General features: G+C 42.5%; 1 protein-coding gene across 1 annotated transcript; it reads left to right on the top strand.

Moving 5' to 3' along the window:
• Positions 1–7,720: 7,720 nt before the first annotated feature.
• On the top strand, positions 7,721–9,178 carry LOC125819801 (uncharacterized). Its single transcript, XM_049499255.1, has one exon. The coding sequence runs from the start codon at positions 7,721–7,723 to the stop codon at positions 9,176–9,178; it is 1,458 nt and encodes a 485-aa protein (XP_049355212.1).
• Positions 9,179–11,603: the final 2,425 nt, after the last annotated feature.

Genomic DNA, 11,603 nt, shown 5'->3' with positions numbered 1-11,603 from the left:
CCTACATCTGGGTTTGGTTTGAAAACATCGGTATCTCGTGCAGGATATGAGTCTAGCATAGTCTGTCATTGTGTTAGGCATTATTACTCAATAAATATCCTTTCCCGTGGATATTGTGTTTGTTTAGGCCTATTTGAGTCTATGTTTAACATGCTGGGTTGAGACAATAACACATGTTGTCTTTTACCAACTGTGTAAATTAGTCTAGCACCAATTTCAAGTTTGAGTATTTTTATTAGTTTAGTGGCATACTGTTTTGATGGACTTCATATAGTAAGCTGATTTTAGATTTTACTTTCTTCAGTATTATAGGATTGGAGAGTTTTTCGTGCCTCCCAGTTAATTTGATATGAAAAGGATTTTCGTTAATTATTTTAAAGGATGTGATTTATTGGTGATATAAAAGCTTAGCTTAGGCATGAGAATCTGTTTATCTAGATTGTGATGTTGTTCCTTCTGTCTGCCTCCATCTAATTTTGTTGTTTTAGTCTTTATTTTGTCACCTACGTGGTTGTGGAAGTGCATAGTGAATCATGCCATTAATTTAAGTTTAAAAAATGTTTGGGCAGTGTTACATCTTTCTTTGTTTTTATCTTTTATTTTATTCATTTTTATTGATGTGCCTTATAGTGTTAATTTAAGAGAAATATTAAACTATGCCTTATTGTCTACCCATCCGTATTGTTAATTAATTATCTCAACAATGCTTATTTGCTACCCATCTAAATGCTTATCATGTGTATGTATGTAGCCTTGTCTATTTTGCTAAATCCATATATTTGCATATTCATACGGTAATCCTGGTTGTGCCACAAAAATGTTCATTTTTTCTCTTAATTAGAGTGGTCCCGCCCTCTGTGATCAATTGGTTATTTGATGTTAATTACGTGGATTGTCTCATTTATTCCCTCACCTGTAATTCAAATGTTATGCTAAGATGTTGAATCCTATCGTATGCTAATTCATTTGCTTTTATCTGCTTGCATGTGAAATCTGCCCGAGTTCTCTATGAACTCAAGTCACATTCCTCTCATATTTCGAGAGAGCCATAAAGGCTCAAATTCCTTTATCGAGTCAATCGGCCATTAAAATTGACGAACAGGTCCCGAAGTTGAAAGAAGACGCGATAGATCGAGAAAGTGAAAAATTGGGCCAAAGGCCCACTCTTAATTTCAAAGAGATGTATTTTGTTATTTTGGGCCTAAGCCCTCGTCATTTTATTTGTTAGTATTCTTGTTAGAATTTAGGACAGGTGGAAAAATTGGGCCTGGGGCCCAAAGGAAATAATATATTTTCCTCGTTAGTTTAAGACAGGTGCAAAGAATGGGCAAGAATTGGGCCGAAGGCCTAAAAAGTGAAAATAGGCCCAAATACTGGTCCAGGCGGACAGGAAAACCAGATTTGGGCCCAAATTCTCTTTCCCTATCTATTTAACTGCTATTATGTGCTTATTTCTTAAAAAATTAATATTAAGGTCTCGAAACTTCAAATCCCCAAAAGACACCCATTTTTTTTTAAATTAACCGCTTAACCAAATTACTCCTTTTTCACTTGATTTAAAAAATAAATAAATAAATAAATAAATAATAAATAAATAAGTTTATGAAATACTTCACTTAGATAATACTTCATTATTTTTCTATTAAAATGGTCTCAACTATAAAATAGTTCAAATTTGGCAAGTTGAGTTAAATTAAAATTATTTTAGCCAAATAATTAATTGTCGGAAAACCGCATTAGCGGATATTCTAGGTGCTTTAAAAACCTTCCTAGAATATTAATAGGAACCTCGAACCCCCTTAATAGTTTTCAATAGATTTACTGTTTTAGTCTTTTGAAAACAATAGTTTTCTTGATTTTTCTTAAAAATTAAGTGGCGACTCATAAACCAGTCCAAAATATATTTTTAAATAAAACAGAAATGGCGACTCTGCTGGGGATTTGAATGGTTCTAACCTTAAGATTGATTTATTTGGCTATGTGATTTAACTGTTTACTTGTTTTATTTATCGTATATATTAAACTGTTGCATTCATGGCATGACATATTTCGTCAAACGACAATTATTTTAAATTTCCATTTAAAGGACGATTATGCGGGCCGCAGTCGTTCGTTAACCAAATTGTTCTCGAGGCACCCTGACGAATGTAGTTGGCTACTGGATAGTCAACGATCGTTAACTGTCTCAGCCCAAGTTGTCCGCTTGGGTCACCTATCCACTTTAAACCAAGCCCACTCTTAGTCAAGACTAGCGTAGAGCCAAACTCAATCCCGAAATTTAGCGCATTGGCCTAAGATGACCCAATACCCAAGGCGTGTTGGGCCCATTAGAATGACCACCTTGAGTCCAAAGGGCCCACGGCCCGAACGGACGTTCATACTTACGTGTTTGAAGGATGTATGCGCTGTTTGACAAATTGTTGTGTCTTGGGTTTGGGGGGTATCTAATTCTTTGTATGTTTTTGTAGATGGCCAAGCAACACTTGAGTTTCAAAATGGTCACTGAGACGCCAAACCTTCTCCGTGTGTGGTGGTACAATCTCAATGCGTATCAGAAAAGAGAACTTTCCATTCACTTGGGTCACCTCCCGTCGATAATGAATCTCAAAGTATGGCCTGAGTTCATTGAGGTGGTCACTCGATTTTGGGACGATGAGAGAATGGTGTTTCGCTTTGGAGATATCGAAATGACACCAACTGTTGAAGAAATCAGAGATTGCTTAGACAACGTAGGAATGTGCCAGAAAAGGAAAAATCATCCAGATCATCACATTTTGCTACCGGATAAGCCGACCAGTAAGGAACTGAAGAACATGTTGTTACTGGTAAATGCAGACTGGCTAGACACCCCAAGTATTCCGCTTATGAAGTTCTACGAACGATGGGGACACGAAAACTATTACAAGAATTTTCCAAATGAGTTTCTCAATCGCAGTAGTTGGAGTCAAACCCAAACCCTAGCATTTGCCGCATGCCTCTTAGGGACAATGGTATTTCCCCAGGACGGAGGGAATGAAATTGATACTCGGATTGTCATGGTAACTCACGCTATCTTTGAAGGCGTTGGTAAAAAGGGACAAGTCAAGAAATACTTCAACCTGTCCCCGATCATTGTGGCTGATATCTACCGATCTTTGGGTCAATGCAAAAATGGGTTTCCATTTTTTCAAGGGTGTAATATCCTGCTGCAATGGTGGATGTCTAAACATCTAGTGAAGACATGCGAGACCCAGAAACAGAAATTAGCCGAACCACGAAAAGAAAGTCACTTCGACCATTACGAGTTACACTTGAGTATCAATAGATTCAAGATCCACAGCACGAGGAAAGCATGGGCTAAAGTCTTCCACGACTTAAAGGATGGAGATGTACAGTGGATGTTTTAAGATTTCATGTCAGAGAAAATAGCCATTCAGGGGGCTAAGTGTCCTTTCCTAATTCTTCCTGGCATTAGAGGTGTGCGACCTTACAACCCTAGCAGGGTAATGCGGCAATTTGGCAGAACACAAATTCTACCTTTCAAAGGAGACGCTAGCCGCTACGTCTTTGACTACAACGGGTGTGACAAGATACCTCATGCCAAGGAAATTCTCGATGAATGGGCCGGGCGGGTTAACCTAAAAGAAAGCATGACTGAAGACAGATATGACGCTGGGTATGTTGACGGGTACAAAAAATGGTTACATGATGATCTGCGTGGCACACTTGACCCGACGCCACGCACGGGCCGACAAATTGAAGATGTCCAGGTAAGGCTCCAAATCCAAGCCTACCACTTTCAGCAGGAATGGGATCGAAGAGAGCAAGAGTTTCAACGTAGGGAGCAAGAATACCTGCGTAGGGAACAAGAGTTCCGACATCGAGAATATGAAAGCCAAAGGGCCTTAGCCTTTGCCACACAAGAGCTAGCTAACGCAAGAGCCTGCCTGGTACGTTTGGACTCGAATTTGGATGGTCAACTTAACACTCTCCAGGGCGTACCGATGGCTTCCAAAGCTATGTTCGCCGAGCCCCATGTGATGGCTAGTAAGTTCCTCATTCGCGAAGAAGTGGAAAAAGCAAGAGGAGGAGCGGAACATTCAGCCTTTTAGCTATCTTATTCCCCTGCGAGGGATTGATTTTATTGCATTTGCAGTTTATCCATTCCCTAAAAGATGTACCCTTTTCGTTGACTTTGTAATGAATTCTCTAATTATTAATGAATCTTTTTGGGGGGTGCAACAATTTGTTTTAAATGGCGCAATACATCCTTCAAATTCGCTAGGCCTACCCTGGGCACAAAAGGGTCACATATCTGTTTAGGACGCGATATATGCTTGTGTGCTTTAAACTGTTTATGTGGTATTGTTGCTTTGAATGAGGACATTTTAGCCCACTCCTTTCCGAATTTTTTTTTTTTTTTTTTTTTTTTTTTTGAAATTTTCCCCAATGCCAAATACAAGTCATTACCAAAATGTCCGACCAAAATTCCACGAGTCTTGAGTTTCTCAACAAGAAATAAAATCCTACTACCAAATCCTAAAACGTTACTCTATCATCTCAGGAAAGGTGAAATTGTTGCTAAGATGGAAAAGGGCAAGAATGTCGAAGTGAAAACGACTGAGGAGAGTTTAAGGATGAAACTGCGCCGACTCAAACAAGAGATTCGAGAGATGGGAGAAAGAAGAATAGAAGTAGAATTAGCCACCGCAGCTGCGCAAGCCAAAAGTGCAGCACTAGACGCGGAGTTAGCGGCTAAGATGGCAAGATATGCTGTCATGAACGAGGAGACGGTTGCTATGCGGAAAGAACATGACGACTTCAACAATGATATAACTATGAGACTTCAGAAACTACATGAAAAATGCCCTTTCTTCAACCAAGAGGCCACCAACAGTGGTCCTGAAGGCACTGGACCTGAATCTGTTGAAGAGGAACTTGAAGAGGAAATTGTCTATAGACCTCCTTTCAAGGGACGATGGAAAGAAGAGAACGAGGAAACCGCCCCCGAAACATATGAGTTTAGCCCCCGTGGCTAATACAGCAGTCAGAGGAAGAAGCTTCGGTGAAGGCACCATCTATCTTTTAGGAGCTTTCTTATCTGTTTTTCACTTTCCTTGTAATCACCAGAAATGAATGAATGAAAATGAAAATTTCCTTTGTATTCGAACTACGTAGGGCCTGAATTCTCCTTCGGAGATACGTAGGCAGCCTTTCAAGGCCCGGCCCCTATCTTTAGCAAATTTTCTTTTCCCCCTCTTTCATTCTGCAAGGAAACATTGAGTTCAGATTAACAAATGCCAGAAGATGCAACAAGAAGACCTTAGCTCAATGCAATTTAGCCTTTCTGAGTCACTAAACCCAAAATAAAACGAGCAAATTCCTGCTTGTTCAAAAAATCAGTCCCCATTACTCGTAGGTTAACGTGTCCTCAGACAAAGCAACTTTTATGTGTTTATCTGCTTTCTATGTGATATCTTGCATTATTCATCCAGAACTAATACTGACATATTTGCCTTTGAGTTGTTTTTCCCTAAAGGTAGTTAGAACTGATCTGTGTTGATACACTGGCCGATCATCCCTATTTTACCAGATCAAAAGGGCCTACAGATTCCTTTCCCGGCCAAAATTCACAAAAGGGAAAAACAACAATGAGTGACAACAACGAAGAACCTGGCCTTACTGATGTCGTGGTGGCTCAGCCCGCCCTTGCTGATCAGAATGAACTGATCCTGCAGTTGATGCAACAAATTGCTGAGATGAGGGTCGAGATGCAGAAAAGACAAGATTTGCCTCCTCCGATTTTTGCTGTCAACACTCAACCAGACGGAAGACCTCCAGCTCAAATTCCCCCTCCTAACGTGGAACAGGCTCAAAACCCATCTTCAAGCCCTGCTCATAATCCCTCCGTCATCGACCTTACCACTCAAAACCCCCATTACGCCTCAGCTTCTTATCAAACACCACCCCCTCCTCAAAATACCAACCTCCAAGCACCACTCCTTCCCCCTAATGCAAACCACCAAACTAGCCTGCCCCCCCATGGCCAAAACGTTAATAACCCACACACTTCCCTCCCTCACCAAAACCTGTACACCAACCCCCAGACTTATCCCCAAAACTATCACGCCCCATTAAATGGCCAGAGTCCCTCTATCGCTCCACCGCTACCGCAGAAACCCGTTTTCCAAATACCCGTCCCCAACGAGCATGATGTCCATGGTTCAGAGCTCGACCACTATGAGGAGAGGGAGAGAGAGTGGAGGTCAAAGGAAGAGACCGCCAAGATAGATATGAAGGAGGAAATCAGAAAAGCCATGAAGGAGTTGAACTGCATTCCTGAGGTCGCCGGGTTGAGTTACGAAGACCTATGCATTCATCCGAATTTGGACCTCCCGGAAGGGTTCAAGGTGCCAAAATTCGACATCTTTGGAGGAACAGGGAACCCCTTAGCGCACCTGAGGGCCTACTGTGACCAACTCGTGGGAGTTGGAAGAGACGAAGCTTTGTTAATGCGGCTTTTTAGCCGAAGTCTGAGCGGAGAAGCTTTAGAATGGTTTACGTCTCATGAAACGAGACAGTGGTCTAGCTGGAACGCTCTGGCTAAGGACTTCATCGAACGATTCGCCTATAATGTGGAGATCGTTCCTGATCGTTACTCCTTGGAGAAGATGAAGCAGAAGCCGACTGAAAGCTATAGAGAGTTCGCATATAGATGGCGAAAGGAGGCGGCTAGAGTTAGACCTCCCATGTCAGAAAAAGAAATTGTTGAAGTGTTTGTGCGGGTGCAGGAGCCCGAATATTATGACAGGATTATGTTGCTCGTTGGAGCAAAATTTGCTGAGATAGTCAAGGTAGGTGAGACTATCGAAGATGGATTGAGAACCGGGAAGATTGCCCGTGTTGCTGCCTCGCCCGGATCTTCGGGCTTATTGAAGAAGAAAAGAGAGGATGTGTCATCTATCTCTTACGAGGGAAAGAAGACCCCGAGGAAATCCTTATCATACCAAGGTCGTTCTCGACCTTCACAGAGTTTGTACCCGGCTTGTTATGTGCAGGCTGATTACCAGAATACCCATCCCCCCAGTTACCCAAATACCCCTCCTCCCAGCTATCAAAATACTCCCCCTCATAGCTACCAAACTCCCCCTACTACCTACCAAACTCCCCCTCCAGTTTATCAAACTCCATCTCATCACTACCGAAATACCGCCCCCAACTGTGCCAACATTCAGACAAATTACCAAATGCCTCCCCCAATGTACCAAACCCCAGCTCCACTTTACCAAAATACCCCCTCGAACTACCAAGCTCCACAACCAAACTACCAAACCAACTCATATCCCAGATATCAAGCCCCCCGTCCAAACACTCCAAATTATCGTCAAATGCCTCCTCCTCAACAGGGCAATTACGATCCCCCCCGCCCTAGATTCGAGAAGAAGCCTGCTAGAATTTCACTCCGCTTATTGAAAGACGAACAAAGTTGTTTGAGCGATTAACCGAGGCAAGATATATTCATCCAGTGGGGCCCAAGCCGGTTGATACTAGCTCAAAGTTTTACAGACCCGACCAGAGGTGCGCGTATCACTCCAACAGTGTTGGACATGATACCGAGGACTGTATCAACCTGAAACATAAAATCCAAGACCTGATCGATCAGAATGTGGTCTCTCTTCAGACGGTCGCGCCCAATGTCAACAGTAATCCTTTGCCAAATCATGGAGGCGTCACTATCAATATGATAGAGACAGATGACGATTGGTGTGTGTCAAAGGCAATAGTTTCAGTTGTTCCTGATGAACTAGAAAGGGCTGTAGCCTCGTTGAGCATTAGAGAGAAGAAAAAGTTTGTGATTCTGACACCCGAGAAGGTTGTTGCCTTGGTGCCACGGGAAACTCTTACCCAACCAAAGTTTGTGATTGAAACAGCATTTACCCAGGGTATGACCAGATCCGGCAGGTGCTACACACCAGAAGAATTAGCCCAAGGGGGGCAGAAGAAGGACCAAGCAAAAAGGCCGATCAGTGAAGCTGAAGCCGAGGAGTTCTGGAGAAAGATGCAGCCGAAAGATTATTCAATTGTGAAGCATTTGGAAAAGACACCAGCTCAGATTTCTGTATGGGCTTTGTTGATGAGCTCACAACTGCATAGGCAAGCGTTGATGAAGGCTTTGGATGACACTTATGTGCCCGTAGGAACCAACAGCGACAATCTAGCAGCCATGATAAACCAAGTTATTCGAGGACATCGAATCAGTTTTTGTGATGAAGAGCTGCCCTTTGAAGGGAGGATGCATAACAAAGCTCTACACGTCACCTGTATGTGTCGAGATAAGATAATTAATCGCGTCTTGGTCGATGATGGATCCGGTCTTAATATTTGCCCACTTTCGACTCTGAGGCAGCTGAAATTCGACATGGGAAAGCTTCACCAGAACCAAGTCAATGTGAGGGCCTTTGATGGAGTGCAGAGAGACACATTGGGTGCGGTGAACTTGGACATTCAGGTAGGTCCTGCGGATTTTAATGTGGAATTCCAGGTGTTGGATATCAACACCAGTTACAACTTGCTTTTAGGAAGACCGTTTATTCATATGGCTGGGGCTGTGTCTTCTACCCTTCACCAACTAATGAAGTTTGTTTGGAAGGACAAGGAATTAGTCATTTATGGTGAAGGGAGTCATTCCAATGGGTATGCACCGATCGTTGATGATGTCTCTCGAGGTTGTGATTTCTACACGGTGGAGCTGGTAAATGCCACCGGTGATGACTTGGCTCCACAATCTCCTATGCCTGCCGTGTACAAGATGATTGCTACTGTTATGCTCCAGAATGGTTTCGAACCAGGTTTTGGATTGGGGAAGCATTTCCAAGGAATCGTCGAGCCTATCCAAATTCCCACCAAAGGAGCAAAGTTTGGTTTGGGATATGTCCCAACAGATGATGAAGCGGAGATGAAGAACAAGAATGTTGGTCAAGCATTGGCCAGGCCAATTCCTCATCTGTACCAATCATTTCCGGTGCGAGGATATGTCAATGATGATGGTCTCGGAGAAGGAATCTGTGGCCTTTTTGAGGAGATTGATGCGGTCATCGAGGAAGAGGCTGGGACATCAGGCATCCGTGATGCAGAACCTGAAGAGCAATTGCAGAACTGGACCTCCACACCACTCCTGATTTCCCGCTCATCTGGGTAGAAAGACATGTGTCTTTGTTTATTTTAAAATCGGTGGTAGTCCGGAAGAAGCCCGAGACCCACCCTTTATGCAGTTTTATTTGTTTGAAGTTTTTAAATTCCCTTGTGGTGTTTCAAAGGCAAAATGGCCCTCGGCCATGGCCAAAGTTTGTGCTTGTCTTTCAATTCAAATGAAAAGCCTCTTTTATCAAATTTGTTTGTTTACTTATCTGTTTATATTTTACTTTCCTAACTTTGTTTGTTTATGATTTCAGTAATATTAATTTAAAACCTGCCAATGTCGTGTCATGTCATGAACCGAGTGAACAAAATGAGGCAGGTGATGATGAGTGTGAGGAACATGAAGAAGAAAATGAGGTTCCTGAACATATTGCTGAAGAGTTTCGACAATTCGAAAATCAACACAAGCCAAATTTGGAAGAAACCGAAACTGTGAATCTCGGAGATAAGGAATGTGTTAAAGAAGTAAGAATCAGTGTCCATCTGATAGAAGCTCAAAGAAGAGACCTGGTTCGCTTGCTTAGGGAGTACATTGATGTATTTGCCTGGTCTTATAAAGACATGCCAGGGCTGAGCACAAATATGGTGTCCCACAAGTTGCCGATCAACCCAGATTTCAGTCCAGTAAAACAAAAGACTCGGAAGTTCAAGCCTGAGTTGAGTTTGAACATCAAAGAGGAGATTACAAAGCAGATCGAGTCCCAAGTAGTGGAAGTGACGCAATATCCAACTTGGTTAGCTAATGTTGTTCCGGTTGCCAAGAAAGACGGAAAAATAAGAATTTGTGTTGATTACAGAGATCTCAATAAAGCTAGCCCAAAAGATAATTTTCCATTACCAAATATTCACATTCTCATTGATAACTGTGCTAAGCATGAGATGCAGTCATTTGTGGATTGTTATGCGGGTTACCACCAGATCCTGATGGACGAAGAAGATGCAGAAAAAACAGCTTTCATCACGCCTTGGGGTGTATATCATTATCGGGTGATGCCTTTTGGTCTCAAAAATGCCGGTGCTACTTACATGAGGGCTATGACGACCATTTTTCACGATATGATTCACAAGGAGATCGAGGTGTATGTAGATGATGTCATAATCAAGTCCCGCGAGAGTTCGGATCACTTGACTCACTTGAAGAAATTCTTTGATCGTCTACGCCGATATAATCTGAAGTTAAATCCCGCCAAATGTGCTTTTGGAGTGCCAGCTGGCAAATTGTTGGGATTTATAGTCAGCAGGAGGGGCATTGAGCTTGACCCTTCTAAGATCAAGGCGATCCAAGAATTACCTCCTCCAAAAACTAAGAAAGAGGTGATGAGCTTTTTAGGAAGGTTGAACTACATCAGTCGGTTTATAGCTCAATCCACCGTGGTGTGTGAGCCCATTTTTAAGTTATTGAAAAAAGATGCTTCGACCAAGTGGACTGGAGAATGTCAAACTGCTTTTAATACCATCAAGAACTATTTGTCCAATCCACCAGTGTTAGTCCCTCCGCGAGAAGGGAGTCCGTTATTGTTATATTTATCTGTCTCAGATAACGCATTGGGATGCGTACTTGGTCAACATGATGAAACTGGGAAGAAAGAGCGAGCCATCTATTACTTGAGCAAAAAATTCACTCCCTACGAGGCTCGTTACACTCTTTTGGAGAGAACATGTTGTGCTTTGACCTGGATTGCTCAGAAATTAAGACATTACTTGTCTTCTTATACCACATACCTTATTTCTAGGATGGACCCGTTGAAGTATATTTTCCAGAAAGCAATGCCGACCGGGAAGTTGGCTAAATGGCAAATGCTTTTGAGTGAGTTTGACATTGTGTATGTGACTCAGAAGGCGATAAAGGCGCAAGCCTTAGCTGATCATCTTGCAGAAAATCCAGTTGATGAAGGGTATGAACCACTCAAGACTTATTTTCCCGATGAGGAAGTTTCGTTTGTTGGTGAGGATATTTCTGAAGCGTACCCTGGTTGGAGAGTGTTCTTTGATGGAGCGGCGAATCATCAAGGGAAAAGGAATTGGAGCGGTCTTAGTGTCAGAAACCGGTCAGCACTATCCTATGGCGGCTAAACTCCGATTTGAATGCACGAACAACATGGCTGAGTATGAAGCTTGCATCCTCGGCCTGAAGATGGCAATTAATATGAATGTTCACGAGTTGCTGGTTATTGGAGATTCAGATTTGTTGATTCATCAGGTTCAAGGAGAATGGGCGGTGAAGAATCCAAAGATCACACCATATGTGCGGTATATACAGAAGTTGTGCAAGAGATTTCGCAAGATTGAGTTCAGACACACTCCCAGGACACAGAATGAGTTGGCCGATGCTCTTGCCACCATCGCGTCAATGATTAAGCATCCAGATACAAGTTATATTGATCCAGTGGACATAGAGGTAAAAGAACAACCTGTTCATTGTTCAC

This window comes from Solanum verrucosum, unplaced genomic scaffold, assembly GCF_900185275.1.
Source record: "Solanum verrucosum unplaced genomic scaffold, falcon-dt-bn FXZP01001196.1, whole genome shotgun sequence".
Classification (NCBI taxonomy): Eukaryota; Viridiplantae; Streptophyta; class Magnoliopsida; order Solanales; family Solanaceae; genus Solanum; species Solanum verrucosum.
The sequence above is the reverse complement of the archived record's forward strand: the minus strand, read 5'-3'. Positions and strand labels throughout refer to the sequence as shown.